This window comes from Sapajus apella, unplaced genomic scaffold (genome assembly GCF_009761245.1).
Source record: "Sapajus apella isolate SASKATOON/1434 unplaced genomic scaffold, GSC_monkey_1.0 scaffold25, whole genome shotgun sequence".
Classification (NCBI taxonomy): domain Eukaryota; kingdom Metazoa; phylum Chordata; class Mammalia; order Primates; family Cebidae; genus Sapajus; species Sapajus apella.
Genome location: NW_022436965.1, coordinates 4,726,831 through 4,752,184, shown reverse-complemented (window position 1 = coordinate 4,752,184; position 25,354 = coordinate 4,726,831). Strand labels below are relative to the sequence as shown.

Here is a 25,354-nt window from a genome sequence, read left to right as displayed (position 1 = left end):
AAGGAGCGTGCACCCACCACTCCCAAGGAGCCTTCACCCACCACTCCTAAGGAGCCTGCATCTACCACCACCAAGAAGCCTGCACCCATCACCACCAAGGAGCCCGCACCCACTACTCCCAAGGAGCCCGCACCCACCACCACCAAGAAGCCTGTACTCACTACTCCCAAAGAGCCTGCCCCAACTACCCCAAAGGAGGCTACATCCACCACTCCCAAAGAGCCTGCACCCACCACCACCAAGAAGCCTGCACCCATCACCCCCACGGAGCCTGCACCCACCACTCCCAAGAAGCCTGCCCCAACTACCCCCAAGGAGCCTGCACCTACCACCTCCAAAAAGCCTGCACCCACTACCCCCAAGGAGCTCACACCCACCACCATGGATGAGCCTGCTTTCACCACCCCCGCGGAACCTGTACCCACCACCCCCGAGGAGCCCGCTCCCACTACCCCCGAGGAGCCCGCTCCCACCACCCCTGAGGAACCTGTACCCACCACCCCCGAGGAGCCCGCTCCCACCACCCCCGAGGAGCCCGCTCCCACCACCCCTGAGGAGCCCGCTCCCACCACCGTGGATGAGCCTGCTTTCACCACCCCTGAGGAGCCCGCTCCCACCACCCCCGAGGAGCCCGCTCCCATCACCCCCGAGGAGCCTGCTCCCACCACTCCCAAGGCACCGGCTCCCACCACCCCTAAGGAACCTGCTCCAACTACCCCTAAGGAGTCTGCACGCAACACCCCCAAGGAGCCTGTACCCACTATGACCAAAAAGCCTGCCCCAACTACCCCCAAGGAGCTTGCAACCACCACCACCAAGGAGCCCACACCCGCCACCTCTGACGAGCCTGCTCCAACTACCCCCAAGGAGTCTGCACCCACTACCCCCAAGAAGCCTGAACCCACTACCCCCAAGAAGCCTGAACTCACTACCCCCAAGGAGCCTGTACCCACTATCCCCAAGGAGCCTGCACCCACTACCCCCAAGGAGGCTGAACCCACTACCCCCAAGAAGCCTGAACCCACTACCCCCAAGAAGCCTGAACTCACTACCCCTAAGAAGCCTGAACTCACTACTCCCAAGAAGCCTGAACCCACTACCCCTAAGAAGCCTGCTCCAACTACTCCTGAGACACCTCCTCCAACCACTTCAGAGGCCTCTACTCCAGCTACCACCATGGAGCCTCCCACTAGCACCGAGAGCCCCGATGAATCAACTCCTGAGTTTTCTGTAGAACCCACAACTAAGACTCCTGCATTGACTAACCCTGAAATGCCTACAACAGCTAAAGACAAAACAGAAAAAGACATACGTACTACACCTGAAACTACAACAGCTGCACCTAAGATGACAAAGGAGACAACAGAAAAAACTACCGAATCCAAAATAACAAGTACGACCACACAGGTAACATCTACCACAACTCAAGATACCACACCATTCAAAATTACTACTCTTAGAGCAACTACTCTTGCACCCAAAGTAACTACTACAACAAAAAAGACAATTGCTACAACTGAGATCATGAACACACCTGAACAAACAGCTAACCCAAAAGATGCAGCTACTAAGTCTAAAGCGACAACTCCTAAACCTCAAAAGCCAAAAGGCACCCAAGAAAACCTCAAAGCACCCAAAAAGCCCACTTCTACCAAAAAGCCCACTTCTACCAAAAAGCCAAAAACAACACCTAGAGTGAGAAAACCGAAGACGACACCAACTCCCCACAAGATGACATCAACAATGCCAGAATTGAACCCTACCACAACAGTGGCAGAAGCCATGATCCAAACCACCACCAGGCCTAACCAAACTCCAGACTCCAGACTAGTTGAAGCAAATCCAAAGAATGAAGGTGCAAATGGTGCTGAAGGAGAAACACCTCACATGATTTTCAGGCCCCATGTGTTCACGCCTATAGTTGTTCCAGGCGTGGATTACTTACTGCGAGTACCCAATCAAGGCATTTTCATCAATCCCATGCTTTCAGGTATTAAGAATCAGTTATTTTCATTTTAAAGCTGATAATGTTAGTTTACATCTATCTGAACCAGAATGCCTTAGTTATCACTCAACTGAGATACGTTACCTGACCTTGTTAACTTGTGAAGTTTTACAGCTTCCCTGTAGATAAGCAGAGGCGTAACCATAGAAAGCTCATTCATTATCTAGAAAATAGAGTAATAATTTAGGGTTAGGAATTTAGCACGTGTCTGTGAGCAGCAGATGGTATATAGAAGGTCAAAAAAATTTAGTTGGCAGTCTATTCTTAGAAGTACAATGCAAAGCAAAAGTTTGTAGTATTATTTTCCAAACTAACCCAATAGGAGGGCAATTAGAACTGAAAGATGCAATTTTACACTCAGTTCATACATCCAATAAATGTCTAGTTTACATGAAGATCAAGGCAACCTGGCCCATTCCCATTCATAAATTATTTCATACAACACTTATCATCTTTAAGTAAAATTATCAAGTATGTAACGATGCAAACACCTCAAACTGTGTCCTTAAAGATCTTAGAAAAGGTAAACAGGAAATAGAATCCTGTGAAAAAACTTGAAAAGAACATGCATACTTTTCTCATTTTGTCCTATTTCTGTTTTGTTAATTTGTTTAGATGAGACCAATATATGCAATGGTAAGCCAGTAGATGGACTGACTACTTTGCGCAATGGGACATTAGTTGCTTTCCGAGGTGAGCTGTGTACACATTTTTCTTCTCATCATTCTGTTTTGGCATTTATGAGAACCAAAGCCATGGAAGAGTGCTAGTTTGGGTTGTTTTCTGGAGGGGAATCCGACTGGTAAACAAACCCCACAGGAGAATCTGAAGGTAATAACAGAAATACTGGATTAAGAAAATTAGACAAAGTAACAAAACAAAACCAAGACCCTAAACTGAAACTACTGAGGTTTTTTCCTACTGTTAAGCTTTAAAAGGCAGTTCAAATATTTTTTTTTGGGGGGGAGGGTAGTTCAAATTTTAATTTCATATCAAATGAAATGACACCAGCATGTGTATTTGTTGCTTTATTGGAAAATAACATCTCAATTGTGATGTGTTCAAAAGGGTTACACTTTCTGTGGGAGAGTAAGAAGGTATTTCATGTTAATTCTCTGCCGTACACTCTGCTAGTCCAGTCTTAATACATATTTAGATTAAATCTGAAAACAATTTACACTTGTACAGTAGAGGCTAAAGAAATGTTAGTCATTAAATTATAATTCCTTAGTTCTAAAAGAAAGAAACTGAGATCTAGAGAGATAAGTAACTGGAAGTCACAAAGCCAAAAGGCTCATTTTTGAGATGGTCTCCCTCTGTCACCCACACTGGAGTACAGTGGCACAATAACAGCTCAATGCAGGCTCAATCTCCTGGGCCCAAGCTATCCTCCTGTCTCAGCCACCTGATTAGCTGGGACTACAGGCGTGTGCCACGATGCCTGGCTAATTTTTGTATTTTTTTTTTAAGAGACAGGGTTTTGCTATGTTGCCCATGCTGAAACTCCTGGGCCCAAGCCATCCACCTGCCTTGACCTCCCAAAGTGCTAGGATTACAGGTGTGAGCTACTGCACCTGGCCCAACCTATGGGGTCTTTGTAAAGAAACTAGAAAACTAAAATATCTTAAAAGTTGTGCTGAATTTCAGACTTGGGAAATACCTGCTCTCAGAAATGTTCAAATACTACCTTTTGTATCTGATTAAACTTCTAGTCACAAAATAAGTTATGTTTTTCTTTATGAAAACATTTTTTTTTAAATTTTGGTTTCTTTTGTGTTAGGTTTTAGCATTCAACTTGCAGGCTGATGTCTTTCCTTAAATTTTAGGTCACTATTTCTGGATGCTAAGTCCATTCAGTCCACCATCTCCAGCTCGCAGAATTACTGAAGTTTGGGGTATTCCTTCCCCTATTGATACTGTTTTTACTAGGTGCAACTGTGAAGGAAAAACTTTCTTCTTTAAGGTAACACAAATATCTTCATGAGAGAAATTTAATTATAATTTCTAACTGCATTATTACAATATTAATCACCTTAACCTCCAATATAAATGTCCCCGTTTTTAAATAAACTACTCTGTCATCAAAATGTAATCATAATTCAACACAATTTGATAACATTAATGGTCAACATTCAACCCATGTACTAGGTTAACATGTTCTATAGTGGAATCTAGAAATGAGTTCATAATCTTTTTTTTTTCCCCAAAGTTGCTAACACCATTTACCCCTTTAAATTCTCAGGATTCTCAGTACTGGCGTTTTACCAATGATATAAAAGATGCAGGGTATCCCAAACCAATTGTAAAAGGATTTAGAGGACTAACTGGACAAATAGTGGCAGCGCTTTCAATAGCTAAATACAAAAACCGGCCTGAATCTGTGTATTTTTTCAAGAGAGGTATGTTACATAACTGAGATCACAAAACTTTCAAAGAATTATACTCAGTATTTTCATTTATTATTGGGTTTATTGTCAAAAGTTATCTTTAATGGGTGGAATCAAATATTTTCAGTGAAAAAAAATAAAAATTGAGGGTAGTATTCTTATGGCCCTCAATTTTTATTGAGTCTTCTCGACAGGCAAATCACAATTCATTTGAGTTTTCGGGTCACAGATAGAAAGTCATCATTTACTTTCACTTCACAAATGTGTATGTTATCTTTGCCCAGGGACCATGCTAATCACTGTATCATTCTAACTTTAGCATATGTGCTACCAAAGTGAGCTCTTGTCACTTTCAGTTGAAATTAAAATATATAACTGTGTAATCTGCTGCATTTATTCAGTCAACAAATATTTCAGGGCTTAATAATTATTTTTATAATATTCTTGACTAATAGCCATCAACATTGGCATATTATATGAAAAATAAGAACAAAATGGACTGCTTCTTATGCACTGTAAAAGTTCTTTTCCACCTTTTCTGACGGGATTCACATTAATTTTCATTTTCCATGTGATATTCTAATACATAACAGGTGGCAACATTCAGAAGTATATTTATAAACAGGAACCTGTACAGAAGTGCCCTGGAAGAAGGCCTGCTCTAAATTATCCAGTGTATGGAGAAACAACACAGGTTAGGAGACGTCGCCTTGAACGTGCTATTGGACCTTCTCAAACACACACCATCAGAATTCACTATTCACCTGTCAGACTGCCTTATCAAGACAAAGGTAACATTTTTATTGTTAAAAAATCTTTAAACATAAAGTAGATGTAATACAGTTTCTTATACAGTAAGGCTTATGAAATATAAATACTGATCAAACAGCCCTAATAATTTAAGCTTACTGATGAAAAACTCATCCACTTGCCTTAGTGAATAACAAAAACCAATGCTTTTTTTTCCTTGTGGGTAAGGAAAGCAGTTTATTCAGGTTTGTTAGTTATAACCAATACTATTTATCAAGTATTTCTTAACAAGAACATTATATACCAATCTACAACCCTCAATAGTTGTACATCAGAGGGTAAAATCAGATTAAAACTCAGAACTGTCTGGCTGTTTCCAAGACAGTGCATTGCCTTTTAATCTGGTGTTTTTTTTATTAAACTTGTCAGCTACAGATTTCCTTCATAATGAAGTTAAAGTGAGTACACTGTGGAGAGGACTTCCAAATATGGTTACTTCAGCTATAGCACTGCCTAATATCAGAAAACCTGACGGCTATGATTACTATGCCTTTTCTAAAGGTAAGTTATTAACTAATAGCTTCCCAAGGAGGCGGTATCATTTGTGAAAATATGAAGATAAAGTAAATATGCTGGCTGCAATGATGACTGAATGTGAAAAGTTACACTATGATACTTATTCTAATTGCTATGGAAAAGAGCTAAGACTTGTGCTTTAATTTCAATTAAACTGAATGGCATTGCAATTCAATTCTGCTCTAACCTTCATGAGATTACAATAAAATATCCAATTACTAGAGTAAACTTGCTACTGATGATAGTATTTTATTTCAGTCATTTGTGGCATTTAACAGATAACCTTGTTGCAAACAAGGTCATACAGATTTGCATCATGACAAAGTCTGTAAGATCAGAAAGAAGTTCCTGAGAAACTAATTTTATTAATTAAATTATATTACTCAGGATGCTCTTCTTTGAAATGCCCAGAAATCTAAGTTATTCTGCCTGTAATTCTATAATATGAATGACATCAGCAGGTATTTTTTAAAAAAAAACCCAAGTAAATTATTTTTTCAAATTTGGTTACTATTAAATGCTCACTTAATTAAGGAGAGTTGAACCTGATTTTACAAAAAGATGGTGAAAGGTCAATCTTTTGAAACATCAAAAAAGCTGAAAGATTGAAAAGTCAAGGAAATTATTTTTCTTTTTGTTAGAAAGTTCAAATTAATGAGTAAAAACATCTCTATTCAAATGATAAATACTGCCAGAGCATAACAGTCAACACAGTTATTTTTTAGTTTGGGCACTGTTTTCAACTAAAAAAATGTTTTCTCTTCAATTTAGATCAATACTATAACATGGATGTGCCTAGTAGAACAGCAAGAGCAATAACTACTCGTTCTGGGCAGACGCTATCCAAAGTTTGGTACAACTGTCCTTAGACTGATGAGACAAGGAGGAGTCAACTAATGAAGAAAAGAATAATAAATTTTGACACTGAAAAACATTTTATTAATAAAGAATATTGAGACAAGTATACCAATTTAAATATAAAAATGTTTTTAAACTTGACAATCATTACACTAACAGAGATTTGACAATCTTATTCACAGTTGTTATTGTTTACAGACCATTTAATTAATATTTCCTCTATTTATTCCTCCTCTCCCTCCCATTGCATGGCTCACACCTGTAAAAGAAAAAAAAAATAGAATCAAATTGAATATATCTTTTAAGAATTCAAAACTAGTGTATTCACTTACTCTAGTTCATTATAAAGAATATCTAGGCATTGTGGATATAAAACTATTGGGTATTCCACAACTTCAAAGGAAATTATTACAAGCAGATTAATATTTTTGTGACATGTGGACAATTTTAACAGTTACATTGGAAAACATGGAAATACTAAAATTTTACATTTTTACTAGCTAAAACATAATCACAAAGCTTTATCCTGTTATATAAAAAAATTTAACAATATAATGACAATAGGTAGAGATACAACAAATGAATATAACACTGTAACACTTTATATTTTCCAAATCTTAATTTGGAAGGATATGTAAAATCTTAATTTGGAAGGATATATTTATAATATAATTTTATAATTTACAAATTAATTCTATAATTTTGGAAGGATATTAAAATCTTAATTTGGAAGGACATATATAAAATATAACACTTTATATTTTCCAAATCTTAACATCTAAGGAAGAAATCAATAAATATAAAATATAAGCATATACTTATTATATACCTAAGGTATACAAATCTGTCTACATGAAGTTTACAGATGGGTAAATTATCACTTACTCAACATGTTATTTAATAAAACCTTGGAACATAAAAAAAAAGTAAATTGGAGGCTTAAGGATTAGAAAACTTGTTCCATTTATTACTATCGCACATTCTATCATGTAATCCAATTATGTTAGAAATTCACCTCTCTGTCTGTTAAACTGACGACCACGCACACCTTGTCTCAATGTTGTCTGAAGTCTTACTCGTCTGAAAGGCTTTGGTTGACTACTACTAGTATCTACAAAAAACAGTAAGATGAAAGAAAAGGAAGTGAAAAATGAGAAAGCATTTATAATGATGCAAACTAATTACTAAATGAATGCATGAATATGATGCAGACTTGTCCATTTGCTTTCAATATTTCTTTCTTTTTTTAACAACGAGGAACATTTAACAAACCAAAAAGGGTAAATGGTTCAACAACAACAATAATAAAAGCAGCACTCTGGGAGGCTAAGATGGGAGGATCACTTGAGCTCAGAAGTCGGAGACAAGCCTGGGCAACACAGCGTGACCCTATTTTTACAAAATCATAAAACAATTAGCTGGGCATGGCAAAACATGCTTACAGTCCCAGTTAGGAGGCTGAGGCTAGAGGATCACTTGAGCCCAGGTGAGGTTGAGGCTGCAGTGAGCCATGATCAAGCCACTGTACTCCAGTCTGAGAAACAGGCAAGATACTGCCTCAGAAAAAAACAGAAGCACTTGACTGTTTTCATTTCTTCACTTATATTAATAAATATTTACTTCTTGACTCCTCGTGTATCAAGCATAGTGCCAGGTGCTGAGAAATACAATAGAAAACAAAATATCAAGTCCCTCAGCAATAGCCTACAATAGAACACAAATTATATCTGATTCTTCTTTTTCAGACACCCCAAATGCAACCATTAGCAAATCCTGAATGCTCAAATTTAAATATATATCCCAAATCTGACGACTACTCACAACCCCAACTCTACCATTCACCTAAGCCACCACTATCTTTTCCTGAATTACTCCAATAGCCTCCAAAGTTTGTCCTTGTTTCTGTCCACTATTCATTTCCAATCCCTTCTGTACATAGCAGCCAAACTGATCAGATAATGTCAGGTCATTATTTGCGTGAAGCCTTCCAATAGCTCCCGGTATCCATGAGAGAGCCAAGGCAATTACAATGATGTGCTTGATCTATCCTCTCCCGCCCCTAACATATCTCCTGCTAGTCTCTGTTCTCATTCTCTCTGCTCCAGGCACAGGGCCTCCTTGTTGACCCTGAACACAAGCAGACACCTGCTGCTTTATGGACTTGACATCTATTAATATTTTCTTCGATCCAGTATGCTCTTTATTAAATATCTGCCCAGCTTTGATCCCTTTCTTCTTTTAGGTCTTTACTTAAATGTCACCTTCTCTTAGTGATGCTTCCTATGAAACTGCCTGCTACATTATCAAGTGTTTGTTGACCAAATGAATAACTACTCGGAAGTACATTTTACATTATCAAATAAATTTAAAGACTTCTTAATTTCATCTTATACTTTCAAAGGGACCAACAACCGTATTTTCTCATGAAAGTTCTGATAAGATATAGTAAGTGCCAATTTTCTTGAGGGAAGCCAATTTTTATGGGACATCAAAATATAACTGGGGGCACAAAAGCTCAGTAATTATTAATATGATAGTTATAAATTTTTGAGCCTTACTGCCTATGAAATGGTTCTATAATTTACATACATTATTTTAAATCCTGATTGCAAGATTAGTTATGAGTATCCATATTACATAAATGTACAGAAATTTAAAGTTACCAGATATGAAAAGGTAGATATTAGATCTGAACTTAGGGAGGCTAGCCATTAGGTTGATGTGTCACATCAAAGCAGCTGAGAGGCAGGGGAAGAGATCTTGGGATAGCAAAGTTCTGTGATTTTAAAAAAGTAATAAATAACTGAGCAGGTGTGCCATAAAATCTGAAGGTTCTAGGGCAGAGTTTGAGAATTACCACTGTAAACCATTCAAAATTAAAATAATCAGAGTAAATGACCAACTACTGTAAATCCTTAATAATAAACATAATTCTCTGTCTAAAAATCTGAGATAGATAAGCTAGCACATTGTATTGTTTAAGAGTGGAGTCTCTGGAGCCAGACTTCTTCAGTGTAATTGTTGCTTGTCCGTTACTTATTAGCTATTTCATTTTGAAGAGGTTATTCACCCTTTCTGTGCCTGAGCCTCCACATCTATAGAATGTGGATGAATATCTATCACACTGAGTTGTGAAAATCAAATGAGTATATATAGGTAAAGGGCTGAGAACACTGCCTGATACACAGTAAGTGTTCAGTAAATGCTGTCATTCAAAAAAAAACTTTTATTACAGGAATAATACATCTTTTTTAAAAATTAACTTCAAAAATCTGAAAAGCCAAACTCTGAAACTGTTTACCTCAGTAAATTTTAAACAATTTTTTTAAGCAACAGAACTCCTACACCTCAACTCTCCACATCAAATCTCATGTAGAACCTCAGTATGCAGAATAAATAAAAATGGAGCTGCTGTGGTTCAAACAGAGGCAAGGGGCCTGGCACACCCTAGCACTACTTAGCTTCCCTCCCAGTGTACCCATCAACTACAACCCCCATAGCACCTCTAAAAGACCCAAGAGCTCTACAGAACATCTGTCGACAACCATTGTTCTAGATGAAACATGAGTAAGCTATTCTTTTGGGATGGATCCACCATGTCCATATTTCTTATTATCGATGCCAGAATATTCTTAGAATAATGATTTCAATATAAACCAAATTCCCTTTAATAATAAAATTTCTCTTTTAAATAAAGCATTTTAAAATAAAGGAAACAAGGATTATTAATTTGTTACTAATAAAGCAGTATTTTCACAAACAAGTTTGATGTATAAAAGTTGTATTGTAGTCAAGGGCAGGGACTCACCTACAGATGAGCTGGAAGGAGGATCCTGGCTGGTAGAGGGGAGATCTGACTCATCAGATGCTTGAACCGGCTCTTCTTCCTGTTGGCTATCAATTTCTAGGCCTGCTTCTGAACTAATACTAAGGAAAAGAAAAATTAATTAGAAAATATAAAACTGATTCTAGAGCCTATCCTATTTCTACTCTTTTAAATCTATTTCATCACTTAAGTAATCCAGAGCTTCCTTAAAAAAAAAAAAATTACAGACTGATTTGGTAACCATATATATTTTTCATAGTAGCAGAGGAGAAAACAGTTTAAGCAGTTGTTTTTTCCTCACTCCTTTTCTCACTGTGACATGTTCCAATTTTAGTTTATGATTTTCCTCTTTTTATGTTTTCTTTTTCCTTTTGACAAGGACGTTCACATTCTTGACACTCATAAGAAAATATATGGTCCAGATTTTGATAAATCTCAAAACATTTTAGGAAAGCACGGTACTAAAAATTTCACAAGTCACACTATTTTTTTTTTTGATTTTTTATTTCATTTTATTTTTATTAAGCACTACATAACACACTGCATGCTACATAATATACTGTATAATCTTCTAGCAGGGGTAGATGACCATAACTGAGTTATTTTTTCATCAATCAGGAAAATGCTTCTTTAATCAATGTTCTCCAAACCCTTTGACTTATAGTAAAGATCAACTCCAGAGATGCGCCTATCTCTATAGTGTATTAGTAACTAAACCACGGGCTCTAGCCCAGATGACATAGGCAATAGATATGTAAAATTCCTGGCTCAGTGGCTACAACTCCATCTTTCTCTCTTCCATTCAAGACACAAATGAGGGGGATGGTACAAGAATAACATGAATCTGCTCCAGTTTAAGTTATTTGCAAACTTAATTAGCTGACAACTCATCTGAGTATCTCCCAGGACTGTGCCGAAACTGAATACTGTTGTTGAAGTGTACACAGTATGTCCTGAAGTCAGGGCTTCCAATCCATTCTGAGCTGCTTCCCAAGTAGTGCAGCTTAAGCAAGTTATTTTAACATGCTATCAGCCTCAGCTTTCTTATTTGCATAATAGAGACAATGCTTAACAGGGATACTCTATAGGTTAGAAATGACATTTGTAAAGTGACTTACATATGTGGTACAGAATTAATGTCAGCTAGAAAGGGTCTGTAACCTCTCAAAATTAAGCAGCACTGTGTTAAAGAATAACAAAAGAATCACAACAGACCTGCTTTTGTCATCATAGACAAGAGTTGGCCTATAATTACTCTAAAAAAAGTCACTAAATAAAATAAATCCTTGAGTTCTATGAGGAAATCTGGGTTCTACTTCTTAGCTATGCTTCTGATTATGAGGTAGTCCAACCTTTTCATTTTATTAAAAATTAGACTTGGCACAGTGGCTCATGCCTGTAATCCCAAATGTTGGGAGTCTGACGTGGGAGGATCACTTGAGGCCAGGAGTTTGAGGTTGCAGTGAGCTGTGACTGCAGCACTGTACTCCAGCCTGGGTGACAAGCAAGTCCCCATCTGTTAAAAAAAGATAGGTTCCATTTTGAAAATCATCTTTTCTAAGGTCACCATCCAATGGTTCTTTCCATTAAATCACTCCATTACCTTTGGCTTATAAATAATAATAATAATAACAAATCCGAAGAACTTGTCATGAAACACTTCTTTCGTTGAGTTTTCTTTACAACTGATGCATTAAACACGTAGTCATGGCTTGTAAGCTACTAGAATGTCTCTAATTTTTATGAAGCCTATATTTCATAAATAAGTGAGGATCATTTGAGAGTCTACTGCTAAATGGAAAGTGAGTCATTTCCTGACATTCCTAATTTTCAAAGAAAGACTTCTTAGGAAAAAGCCCAAACAGCTATGTTAATGGAATAGTAATAGTACTTTCAAAGAAATAATTTGATCTAGAATACATAAGGCAATTTTCAAGGAGATAATGGTTTTTAACAGTATTTGTCTTCTATAATAATCTCTAAGATCTAAAATATATTGCTATAAGCAAAATAGTTTTTCAAAATATATGGTTTGGCTTATTTTTTTGTAAGATGCTATTGCTTAGCAGATTTTTTTTTTTGGCTAAAGGAAAACAAATGTAAAAGTCTGCTGAAAAAAGCAAAAACTACAAAATACACTTTTACCCTTCAGATTCTGCCTCCACAAATACTTCATCTCCATCATCACCTGCTGCTGTTTCATTTGTTGTAGATAAAGTGCCAGTGGATGTGGTCACCATTGGAACAGACTGAGAGGCATGCTCCGAAGCATCTGAGGTGGTACTCTCAGTAAATACAGTCACTTTAAAAAGAAAAGGCAAGAAAAGAAACAGAACTTTAAAACTTTGTGGTTTATCAAACTTGTAGCCAGAAGATATTTCATAGGGTTTCATTTTACCAATAAAACACAGAACCTACTCTCTGCCTTTGAACCCTACCTGGGGCTGCTACTTGCAGTGGAGTAGTGGGAACACTTCGGCCACCTGACTCTTCTTCATGAGCTAGGAACAGTGGTGTTTCGTACATTCCTAAACCTAAAGACAATTCTGAGTATTAACGAATGACTAAAAAAAACGTAAAACTGTCAGCAACAAGCCAGGGATCTGAAAGAAAAATATTATTGGAGACACACAACTTTGCTAAAGCCCACAATTTAACTATTCCATCAAGCAAAAATCCATCTCTCAAACTTTTATTTTTTATTTTAGAGACAAGGTCTTCTTCTGTCACCCAAGTTAGCGTGCAGTGACACTACCATAGCTCACCGTAGCATCCAACTCCTGGGCTCAAGTGATCCTCCCACCTCAGCCTCCCAAGGAGCTAGGACTACCAACACAGGTCACCATGCCCAACTAATTATTTTTCATTTTTGTAGAAACAGGGGTCGGTCTTGCTATGTTGTCCAGGCTGCACTTGAACTCCTGGCCTCAAGTGATCCTCTGCCTTGGCCTTCCAAAGTTCCGGGATTACAGGTGTGAGCCACTGCACTGGGCTTCAAAATGTTAAATACAATTTAAAGGCATCCTTTAAACTCTCTAACGCTAATTAAAGTACCCTTAAAACACTTTAGAGTTTCATACAAGCGAATTTTATTGAGTATCCAACTATGAACTACTAGGTGTTATGTTGTTTTCTATTCCTTACCAAAATAGCAAGGTATTATTGATCATCCCTCTTTTTGCTAACGAAACTGCAGATCAAGAAATTTAATTACTTTGCAGTCTCCTCAAGGTTACACAGCTTAGTAAGTGTTGGCATTCCAATTTAAGCCTAGATCTGATGCCTAAGTCTAGGAAATTTTACTAACATACAGTCACAAAATCACATAACATTTTAAACTTATAAAGTCAACTTACAATTTCATCTAACTAGAGGCCTTCGGTGTTATAACTAATACCCTAAACAAGCCAATGTTACCTTATAGGACTTTTACGAGGGCTAGAGATTGAGATTATAATAAAACACTATAGTATGCATTCTCTATTCATTTACAAAGTACCAGACAGCTCCCCAGAAATACAGAGGGTAATACGAATTCAAACTGAGGATTAAAAGTTAATCAATTCCACAAATAGCATAATTCACATATAGAAAACTAGCTAATTCTACCACTTAATGTAGTAGTCATTTTACTCCACATATTTTGACCTTTTTTGTTTTATTAAGTAATGTGAATACAAAAAACACAACTAGTCTTGTATATTTAATTAGGAATGTTGTTAAGTGTCAAGCTGTAAACAGAAAACATGCTGCATTCCTTCCAACAACTTTAAAATGGCTAGTAATACCTGCATTTACTGATTCAACACATATTCCTGAATACTTATGACATGTATGACATTATACTAGGAGCCAGAAGAGATAAAAGCTAATCCTTATGCTTAACGAAGCATTAGAACTTTATCGGAAAAATAAGATGTAAGGCAGTGCTTAATAAGTATATTATAGCTTTTTAAAAATAAATTAGCAAACAGATTACTTAAATATCAATTTTTTAATATTTATTTTTGCCCCCCCCAACCCACTTATATCACATTGCAATAGCTTATTACCAAATACATACAAATTCGGGAGATCTAAAGGTTTAACTATTTACCTCCTTGAGAAGCAAGCTGGCCAAGATCAGAGTGACTAGAACTTGTTTGTGGCATATCTTCAGGTGGTCCAAACCGGAATCTAGGGACACCAGCAACCTGTGGGGAACTAAATGGACAGTAACTAATTTAAGATGAAATTTAAAGGTAACCTGTTTAAACCACAATGGTGGAAAGAATATAGGAAGAAGGAAGAATTAACATCAACAAACTGGGAAGGAAACAGACTGAAAACAAAGTCTATTTGTTTTGAAAGGTTTCTTACTCATAAAAACCCTTTTATAGCATCAGCTGTCAATGAGTTTAGTAATAATAAGAATAACCTGTGATTTATATATAAATAACTTTCAGCTCTCCTGAACTATGCCTCACATTTCTTGAATGTCTCAGATATCCTCACATAGATATATTAAAAGCAACACAAACTCAATATGAGACGTAACAAAAAGAGTTAGAATGAAGTCACAAGACAAAGTTTTATCTTAGATTTTTCTAAATCAAGTCACCACTCTAGCTTATTAGGAGTTCACTAGCTAGCTTCCAAGGTTTAGGAAAATTCTAATATTAGATAGCTAAAAACTTGCTTTCTCCCTTATCAATACCCTATCATTTACCTTTCTGCCTATAATTCAGGACATAAAACTCAGCATTATTTTTTCCTCCGCCTACTCCTCCTTATCCTATCTTTCCTTAGCTAGTGAGCTATTAATGTCTTTAGGAAACATGGAGTTCAGGAAGTGCTGACTTCTAGAGGCACAGGAATAGTGACATTCGCTTGAGTGAAATTGCTGTTGATTGCTGGTATTCAGAATTCTGCGTATTTATTGGAATGAGTCTGTTCCCGAATGCTGACTTTCAGAGGGAAGGAGCTGAAACTGATTGGTTGGCTTGCAAAAATGTGTTAGCCAAGGTAAATTGTGGCTAACTGAGCAAGTTTAAAACTCATTCTAACTGCCATGTTACCACATCTACAGAACAATCAACCTTTCCCCAAGTTTGTAGAAAGTTTAGAACTCTGATCTTCAAATACATCCTGTTACGCAACTACTACCTTAGCCACAAATAAATGTGTATACTTTCACATGGAAAGCCTTTCAGTCCTTTAAGAGGCATGGTACAGCACAACACTTGACTTAGGTTCTACAGCCAGACTAACTGGTTTGAAACTAAAAACTGCTACTTTGTTGCTGTCTGACCTCTGGCAAATTAGTTAACATGTCTATGCTTCAGTATACTTATATGTAAGATGAAAACATTAATAGTGTCTATACTCCTAAGTTATGAGTATTACATAAATTAATGAATGAAAATGCTCAATAAATGTTATTCTTCCCCAAGACTGAATTCAATATCATCCCCATTAAATCATCTCATATTCTTTTTCTTTAATTGTTGAAATAAATTACTTCTTCATTTGTATTAACAAAGCCTATGGCTTAACAGTAGTTAGGTTTCAAACACAGGCATTCTGACTCTAGAGGCCATGTTCCTAACCATTCTTATATTGTCTTTAAATTCAAAATTCTTGGTAGAAGTAACTGTATTTCATTCACCTCTGTATAATTTTCCCTAATAATACATCCTTAACTGACCTACCCCAACAGAGAAAGACTAAAAGTTTGATTAGCTACAAAATATGTTTCTGTTTCATTAACTTACTGAATTGCTTCAGCAAATCCATCAGTACGATGTGGCACCACAAGAGTTGGAGTACTTGGAACTGTTCTGTCTTCATCATCAAAAAAATGCTGTTGCTAAAACAAAGAGAGAAAACAGAATTAACAGGCAAAACACCATACATGTGGACTATATAAATATTTGCTGAAGAAATGAATTACTTTTACATAATGGGTAATTACTTACCATACCGCCTATTCCTGGAGTCAGCTGAAGCCCACGTCCTACAGACTGCCTTCGGGTCATCTGAATTCTCTGCATGTCAAGAAAAAGAAATTGCATTTGTTTTAAGAAACAAATATCAAATATCAAAAAATACACCTTACTATGCTGTCAACAAAACAGTCAGCAGATATGTTATTAGGATATTTTCTCAGGAAAACCTGCCAAGAAATCACTTTTAATCAACGACAAATATTATACAGTCTATAATATTAACCAATAAAAAACATTCTATTAACCAACAGATCAGTTATTAACCAATACTTAAAGCCAATCTATGATATCATCTTGTATATAAACAAATTTAATTCCTATTTCCTTAGTTAAAAGTGTTGGCAAGTACTCTTTTGGAGTTCAAACAGCAGTATTATCTTATAAACTGTTTTCCAGTTAAGACAATACTAAACGAATAGATTGGATATATTTTGCAGCTTCTATAAATGATCCTTTAAGACTTTATTTTTTCCCCATCATGAAGTTATTTTCACTAGCGGTACTTTAGCAGGCTCTATGCTTGACAGTGTTTACATGTACTATGTAGTAGGGTAAAACTTAAGCAAGATTAATAGAATGTTTGTACTTTTCCTACTCCTTTTGCAAGTGGTTCTGATTAAGAGATGCCCAAACCTACTACATTATAAATGTAAGGGTTCATACATACCTTCATTAAATTTAAAAGTTAAAATATGTGATTATCAAAAAAAAGACAGAAAAAATATTCTTCTGTTAAGTACAACAGAAATTCCGTTATCGTTCACAAATGCATGCAATGTACAGAACAAAACTTTCAGATAGTGGTGAGCTGCTAAAATGTACTTTAATTAAAATCCCCCAAAATTTTTCTTTTTTCACTTGAGAAATAACAGAATTTTATTTGCTATGACTATAATCATTTCAATAGATGCACAACTTTTAGTAAACCTTGCCTTTCTTAACATCACTCAGAGATTAGTTTCAGTTCAAAGCATTTTATAAAAATGTGCAAAAATACCAAAAAGTTCATGGGGTTTCTAATTTAAAAAACCAAGAGAGAAATATATAACGGAAAGGGGAAAAGCAGTGATTTTTTTCCAAGTTCATTTTTCATCATGACCAGTAGTTTCAGTACCTGAACTGGTGGTCCCAACTCCTGAGGTGGAGCATGAATGGTCAGTCTTGGGGGAAGCGGATGTGGTGGGCGCCTTGGTGATTGAGGTGCTCGAGGGGCCTGTCTTTCAGAGGCTGAGGATGGCTGTTGCTCTCTAGAAACCTCCTGAGTAAAAGAAGATTCTGCAGCACCTGTATTTCCTTCACCTACAGGAAAAGAGCAGCTTACTTTTGAACTACTAAATTTACCACAAAAATACCTGGACAATCCCTATTAGTATAAATCTTGCCAACAGGAATGTTCACCACACTAATACTTTCAGAAGTAAAGTAGTGAGGTGTGTTGGAAACAAATGTGGGCTTTATACCCAGAGATAATGGGATCTGCACTTAGCAGCTGTGTGGCCTTGGGTAAGCAACTCTCTTAACCTCTTTGAGTCTATTTTTTGGTTAACAGAGCAAAGGTAACCTCCAAGTATGGTTTTTCTAAAATGATTTTTCTAAACATTTCAGATAACGAACATAAAGCTCTTAGCCCAACACATGATAAAGTAAACATTTAATAAATTAAAACAATAAAGTAAAATTAAAATTTAATAAATTTGGATTATATAATTTTTAATAAAGTAGGCAAATTAGTTAAAGGTTAGACCACTAGAGAATCAGTATAACAATCAAATATGATAAAGGCAAAAGAAAAGCCTTACAACTATATTTTAATCTTTTGATTTTCCCGAATATTGAATTTTAACAGTCTCTCAATTGTCTGCATATTCTTCTACATACATCACAGCAACAAAAGAAGCTGTCTTCCACTACGAAAAGTTGAACAGGATGTCACAGAATTTCAGAGATTCAGATCCTTGTTCTAATACTTAGAGCTTTTAGTAGCTACGTGGCCTCAAGTTATTTTACTTCTGTCATTCAGATTCTTCATTGGTACCTACACCTTATTAAGTTCACCGTAAGAATTAAATAATTCAATACAAGTTAAGTCGTTTGAAATGTATTCATATCTATCCATTAATTTTATTCAGGCCACTAAGCCTATTTTTGCTTGGTTGCAAAAATGAAAATAAAAAAATAGGAAAGAAAGAAGGATGGACAGATGGACAGAAGGAAGGAGAAAGAAGAAGAGAGAGAGAGAGAGAGAGAGAGAGAGATCCTCACAAGTAATCAGTGAGCATCTATTACGTATCTTATATCTGGGAAAAATGGTCATGAATACTTGCTCTCAAAAAATGTTTAGTGATAGTACCTATAGTGGCAAAAATTCCTCCCTCTATATTTCAACTATGTGATACACAAAAATGTTTCTTAATCTACAAATTGTTTGTAAAATGTAAATTGTTGTCCAAAGTATATCAGTTTCTCATCTCCCTTTAAAAGTAAGCATAGTATTACTTATTATATGGCTTAATATTCATTAATATATTTTTCCCTTACAAAATTTAAAAGTTTAAATTTTTGTCTATTCTTGCTTTATATTAGTTCAAATGAGAATATACCTTGCCCTTTTGAATACTCAGGCCTCTACAGAAACCCAGACACAATATTTCCCATTAGTCTAAACATCTAAGGTTTTACTATGTCAACACTAATGATTTTGGCTTAGTATTAGTTGTTAATTATTATCTATTATCCAGATAACCACTAATTCTTTAATACACATTTCAAAATAAAATTATTTGCAATAAGTTCCATAGTCTTTTAATGCCCACAAGTTTTTAATGGACCTGCAGGATTCATCAATTCCAAGATTTAACAAAATATATGCTGTATTGCTCCAGATCTTTTACTCACTGGAAAACCAGACGACACTGCAAAGTTCCGATAGCCCCAAATCGAAGCATGCCGCTTGATAGGACTGACCTCTTCTGGTTGTGAACTGCTATTACAAGTAGTCCCTAATTTAATTGTTTCTCTTAAGAGCAGCGGCAGCATACAGCATTATAAATGTGTTTGAATCTTACAGCAGCCCAGTAAGGCAGAACAGAGTATAATGACAGCATCTAACAGTCATAAATATAGCAGACTTTTTATGAGAGCGTAACAGTCACAGAGCTAGAACAAGAGCCAATCTCTTCCTCACCAATTCACTAAATAAATTTATAGATTGTAATTAAGTGCAATTCTAGTTTAGAAAATACTACCAGGGATATTCAAGAAAGACTGATAAAAAAAACTCACCACTGTTTTGAGAATCAGCAGCTCTCTGATTACCTTCACCTCCACCCATACTTTCTTCTGTTTCTGTACCTGGATCAGTCCCATCGCCACCCTAAAAACAAAGTGTTATAACATAATGCTCAAATAAAATAAATATGTTTTAAAAAAAAACAGGCAGAATAATTAACCAAACCACAGCAAAAACAAATAAGCAACAATAACAACAAAAAACAAAACAAGTGAACAAATCTCCCAAAGGTTTTAGTGAATTTCAAAGGTCTTTCTCTATCTTTGGAAAATGGCAAGTTAAAGCAAGCTCTTAGAAGCTATGAATGGTCAAAATTCTAGCCAGTTACCTCAGCGTCATCAGCTTCATAACCATCATTGCCATCGGCACTACCAGTTCCTTCATTACTATCTTCACCCTCATCTCCCATCCCTGTGTCATCTTCATCATCATCATCATCTTCCTCATCCTCTTCGTAGTCCTAGTAGAAAATTCCGCAGGTATAAATAAGTTTAGAATATGGGCCACAAGCTCTGCATGTCTAGATCCAAATCTAGAAATTTAAGTGACTCATTAATATCAGAAGATAGAAACTGTCCTGAGAGTTGTATGGAATTAGTAGAGCAGTACCAAATATCACAACTGTGACACTTACTGGAATTAGTAAAATAATGATGAATTCTGAATTCTGTTTGCATGAGGTTGTTCAAAGATAATATAGACCTTAGATGTCAACAAAATGTCAAGTGGTCCACTTTAATTCTAAATTTAAACAGGTGAAGTTGAAGAAAACGATAAAATTACACTATATCAGGAGCTTTAAAAAAATGTTGCTTTATTAATGAAAGAATCCTAAATGAGAAGCTGTCAATATAGAATTAAAGCCCAAAATAAAATACAAAATTTGACTATACATATACATAATATACACTTCAGTGACAAAAATGGACTATGGGGCTCAAAGAGGAAACAAAAACAATTTCTGTTTCTTCTTTTTATCTCCAGCAACCATAGCAGTTACATTTAAAGTCACACCATCACTTATCAATAAGACTTAAAAGACTCATCAATCATTTAAAAAAAAATAATAAAAAAAAATAATTTTTTAAATGGGCTTTCTATCACTGGCTCTACACTAATTTTCATTATAAAATGTTGATTTCTGAACTAATTAAGACAGAAGAATAACAATATAATCTAAGCTGGTGGGGAACTGGAATTTACCAATGCATTAGCAATCTCAAGGATTTGACCACTTTCATCCAATAGTTTAAAAACACTAGCTGATTTCAAATCAAATTTACCTCATGTTCTCCATCATTTTCATCATCATCCTCTTCTTCATCATCACTGTCAATTACAATGACATCATCTCCTTTGCCTTGACCATCCTGGGATGAAGTTGTTGTTTGCTGATCTGATTGAAGTGGTCCAAGATCTATTTGTAGAGACTGAGAGGTTTCTTCACTGTCTTCCATAGGTGTATAATCTCCCTGGGTAACTCCCTTTAAAAATAAAAAAGTAAAATAAAAAATTAAAAGCCCCTAAAAACACACCTAAAGCTGTATGAGGTATTATTATAGGTCAAAGTAAAGATTAATGAATGCTTATTGATTAGTAGCATCTAACTTTTTTTTTGAGACAGACTCTCACTGTTGTTTCCCAGGCTGGAGTGCAATGGCAGAATCTTGTCTCACTGCAACCTCTGCCTCCCAGGTTCAGGCAATTCTCTGGCCTCAGCCTCCTGAGTAGCTGGGACTACAGGCACCCCCATTAGCCAGGCTACTTTTTGTATTTTCAGTAGAGACAGGGTTTTACCATGTTGGCCAGGCTGGTCTCAAACTCCTGACCTCAGTGATCTGCTTGCCTTGGCTGCCCAAAGTGCTCAGATTACAGGAGTGAGCTACCTCATCTGGCTGCATTTAATTTTAAAAATGAAATTTCAAGTATTTTGGAAGAAAGAAGATGAACCTTTCAGTTTCTTTAATGTCTTCCTGTTGAAGAATTATTATAAATCTTATTGGTTAATACTCCAATAAGAAAAAGAGAAAAAAATAAACGAATATATGTGTGTTCGAAACTACTACTGTGATATTGTGTATCAGTGCTGTGAGACAGAAATATATGTCACATGTAATTTTAGATTTTTTAGTAGCCATTTAAAAAAAAACAGGTGAAATCAATTTTAATAATATATTTAACCACTATATCCAAAATATTATTTTAACCTGTACTCAATGTAAAAATTATTAAACAAATATTTCTACAATTTAAAATTTCTACTAAGTCTTCAAAATCTGATGTATACCTTATATCAATTTGAACAGCCATATTTCAGCTGCTCAATAGCCAGTGTGGTTAGTGCACAGTACAGCTGTAGACGAAAGTCAGAAAAAAAAATATATACTCATGGGCCTGCAATGTTTAAAAAGGTTTTCCCAAACTAGAAGTAATTTGGAAATGCACTGAATAAATAAGCTATTATCATTGTCTTTTTACAAGGAAATGCACTGAATACATAAGTTATTATCATTGTCTTTTTACAAACAGCTTTTCCTTCCCCCAAACTCCAATTATTCCAAGGCTTCAAACCAAAATAAATAGATACTAAATAATTCCTTGCTCAATCTATTTACACAATTCTGTTTTGTTAACTTCTGACATAAACTACTATTTTAATTTCATTTCTGATATTTACTATCAAAAATTAAATGTCTTTTTGGCTTAAGCACTCACTAAAATCAATTTTTTACACAAGCCAGCAATAATATCTTTTAAACTAAGACATTCATAAAAAAATTACATATATCATAATGGAAACAATGAGTAAGTCATGGTATTATTTTAAAAAGTGCCTCAAAGTGACATACTTATTTCAGGAAAAGCAACACTTAATAAAGAACACCTGCTTCACTGTCAGAAAATCAGAAAAAATGAACTGTTATACATTCAGTAGACAATGCTAGAAGGGTGGAATAAAATCCAAATGGTACTTTAGAGTCACAGACAATTTTGCCAATTTCAAGAAAAAGCTTTCACAGAAGATTTCAGTATAATTTAACCAAGTCTGACAATAAAGTAGAAATTCACATCTTATTATTTTCAAATTGTTATGTTCTTCAGAAATAATGCTCTCTGAAAGACAGGTGAAAAAGATGTCATTTATAGTACACTCTGAATAACCCTTATCCAAAATGCTTGGGGCCAGAAGTGTTTCAGATTTTGGATTTTCTAGGATATTGGAGTATTTGCATATCCATAATGAGATATCTATAAGATCCAAGCATAAGCACAAAACTCATTTACGTTTCATATACACCTTATACACATAGGTGTTCTGTGCATAAAATAAAGTTTTGACTGTGGCCCATCACATGAAGTCAGGTGTGGAACATTACACATATGGCTTTCATTTTGGCACCCAAAAAGTTGTGAATTTTCAAATTAGGGATGTTCAACCTGTGCTACATATTCATCTAAAGATTCAGTTTAGTGTTTTTAGTCAAAGAAAGCTGGTAAAATTAACTTAACAAAATTAATGCATCTAAGAAACTAAAATTTACTTGCAATATGACTATTTATGGTTAGTTTGAGACAATTCCTTAATTTTACATGGATAAAATAATTATAGCATAAGATGATCCAGACAGTTTCTCCAGAGTAAAGTACTGTTTCAAGCTTAAGAGGACAGTTGAAAACTACACAGCCTGGGTTTGAATCTAAGCTCCAACATAGTGAACTTTAGTACATTACTCTACCTGAGTATCGGTTTCCATAACTATAAAGTATAATGAAGATTTAGTTAGTTAATAAATAAAAATTTCTTAGATCAACATTTCGCATATAGTAATGAGTTCTGTGTTAAATATTGATATTTCAACTATTATCATTGTGATCTGAGAGACCAAAATATATGCCCTTTCGTCAACTAAGACAGACCCTAAGGTTAAGGAAACAAAAGTTAATCAAAGGTCAAGGGTTCAGGGCCTGGCTGGCATGACACATTTCTCAATTCATATGGTTACAATAAAAAAAATACACCTTACATAAACTCCTTAATTGGAGCTATCGGGCAAGTTATCAGGCTCCTATCTCTGATTTACAATCCAGACCACTACAGCTCTGACTGTAGAGAGCATTGGCAAGCAACTGCAGACATCTTAAGCTAGTGTCAATCTGCTTAGAGAGGCTGCACACAAACTGTCTTTGTGTCCTGGAGGTCACCTTTTGACGTAAACAGTCAAATTCCAGTTCAATTTAGTGCTAAAACCCTGCCCCAAAGTGAATATGAGATGCATGTTATCTACGTTTACCTATGGTGCATGTGCTCAGTTCCCCTCATAAATACGTACAGCTTTCCCCCAAAACCTAATGAATATACATGACTCTGTTGTGTAATAAGGACCCTGTGAGGCATAAAACCATACTTGTCCTTTCCCTGTGTGAAGACAGAACACCTTTGGTCCACACTGGAGACTATCTCTTCCTTGTCAGCAAAATGGTATCACTAATAAAGCTCTCCTTTCTATTAAACAGTATTTAGCCACCCTGGGGGGGTCTTCTGGATGACAATATGAATTCTCATTTTGTGGGACAGAGGGAAGAAAGGAAAGTAATAATATTCTGAGTGTCTAATGTGTGGCAGGTACTATTTTAGGTATTTTACAATCTTAAAAATTATATTTTTTGACGAATGAGACAATGCAGGGAGTTAATGACATGCCTACAGTCACACAGCTTCCTAGTGGTGGATCTAGGAATGAAACTTCATGCTTTGTAACTTCAGGGTCTATATTCTTTCCGCTAGGGGAACCTCAATGAGAGTCCAAAAAATGAAGAAGTGTACAAATACATTTCCTTTTATGGATTACTTTAATTCTGTAAGGGAAATAATACAGGGGAGTAAGAGAACCAGCAAATGGGGCACTATGAATTAACTCAAGATGTAACCAGCACTCTTGTATCCCATGTAATTAAAATAGTGAATAATCCTGGTTCACAACTCTAAAATATCTGGAAATCTGTGCTATATACGAACAAAAACATTTATTTAATACAAGTTTAGAAGGTAGTACACTAAACTCATATGAGTAAAAGAAAGCAGACACTGCAATGATTAATTCCAGTAATATTCCATTAACTATAATAAGAACAAGTAAAAAAAAAAAAAAAAAGACCAAATAATGTTTCCATTTGTCAAAGCTAATTTCATTCATAAAAAGCAACAGTATGCTTCTTTAGATATGTTTTTACTTACTTCTCCAATAGAATCTTGAGAATCCTGGTTATATACTTGAGTCTCTACTTCTCCATCAGTACTTTCTTCTGCCATAACTTCTTCCTGTATCATAATACACAAATATATTAACCATATCGGTGTAGTAAAGGTTACCTGTTAGTTCTCTCATTTGAAAAAACCCTTCCAATCTATAATTTTATGAAACTATAGGAAAATAAATGTTTTTATTTATAAATTATAATCATATTCCTCCTCAGTATACACAAAGTAAGATTTATGAACCCTAATACATGCTAATAAAATTAATTTAGTAGCCTTAATGTTTGATTTGAAACCTACTTCATTACAATTTATTCTTAACAAAAAAAGAATATAATTTTGGTTAATCTTAGAAAAAGACAGCAGCTAACAGTTTATGTCCATGAGACTTAAAAAGTTTGAAATGGAATTCCAACTTA

At 35.6% G+C, this 25,354-nt stretch overlaps 2 protein-coding genes and 1 non-coding gene across 4 annotated transcripts in view; 1 reads left to right on the top strand and 2 right to left on the bottom strand.

The window, feature by feature from the left end:
* The window catches only part of PRG4 (proteoglycan 4), a 17,741-nt gene extending 10,887 nt beyond the window's left edge, over positions 1-6,854 (top strand). The window contains 7 exon segments of the mRNA XM_032291626.1: positions 1-1,990; positions 2,621-2,698; positions 3,832-3,968; positions 4,248-4,404; positions 4,986-5,183; positions 5,572-5,703; positions 6,490-6,854. The exon segment at positions 1-1,990 is cut by the window's left edge and continues 11 nt beyond it. Of these exon segments, the coding sequence (XP_032147517.1) occupies positions 1-1,990; positions 2,621-2,698; positions 3,832-3,968; positions 4,248-4,404; positions 4,986-5,183; positions 5,572-5,703; positions 6,490-6,587 (2,790 nt within the window). The 3' untranslated portion in view covers positions 6,588-6,854.
* The window catches only part of TPR (translocated promoter region, nuclear basket protein), a 62,067-nt gene continuing 41,260 nt past the window's right edge, over positions 4,548-25,354 (bottom strand). For both annotated transcript variants that reach the window (XM_032291623.1, XM_032291624.1), the window contains exons 40-52: positions 24,915-24,998; positions 20,962-21,162; positions 20,007-20,138; positions 19,672-19,762; positions 17,504-17,688; positions 16,360-16,428; positions 16,156-16,250; positions 14,499-14,605; positions 12,841-12,936; positions 12,548-12,704; positions 10,385-10,503; positions 7,592-7,687; positions 4,548-6,835 (exon numbers count right to left, since the gene is read on the bottom strand). In XM_032291623.1, the coding sequence (XP_032147514.1) occupies positions 6,780-6,835; positions 7,592-7,687; positions 10,385-10,503; positions 12,548-12,704; positions 12,841-12,936; positions 14,499-14,605; positions 16,156-16,250; positions 16,360-16,428; positions 17,504-17,688; positions 19,672-19,762; positions 20,007-20,138; positions 20,962-21,162; positions 24,915-24,998 (1,488 nt within the window). In that variant the 3' untranslated portion in view covers positions 4,548-6,779. The remainder of the gene's footprint in view (positions 6,836-7,591; positions 7,688-10,384; positions 10,504-12,547; positions 12,705-12,840; positions 12,937-14,498; positions 14,606-16,155; positions 16,251-16,359; positions 16,429-17,503; positions 17,689-19,671; positions 19,763-20,006; positions 20,139-20,961; positions 21,163-24,914; positions 24,999-25,354) is intronic.
* On the bottom strand, positions 4,632-4,735 carry LOC116560348. The gene has a single exon (XR_004272930.1). It is a non-coding gene; the product is annotated as a U6 spliceosomal RNA (small nuclear RNA).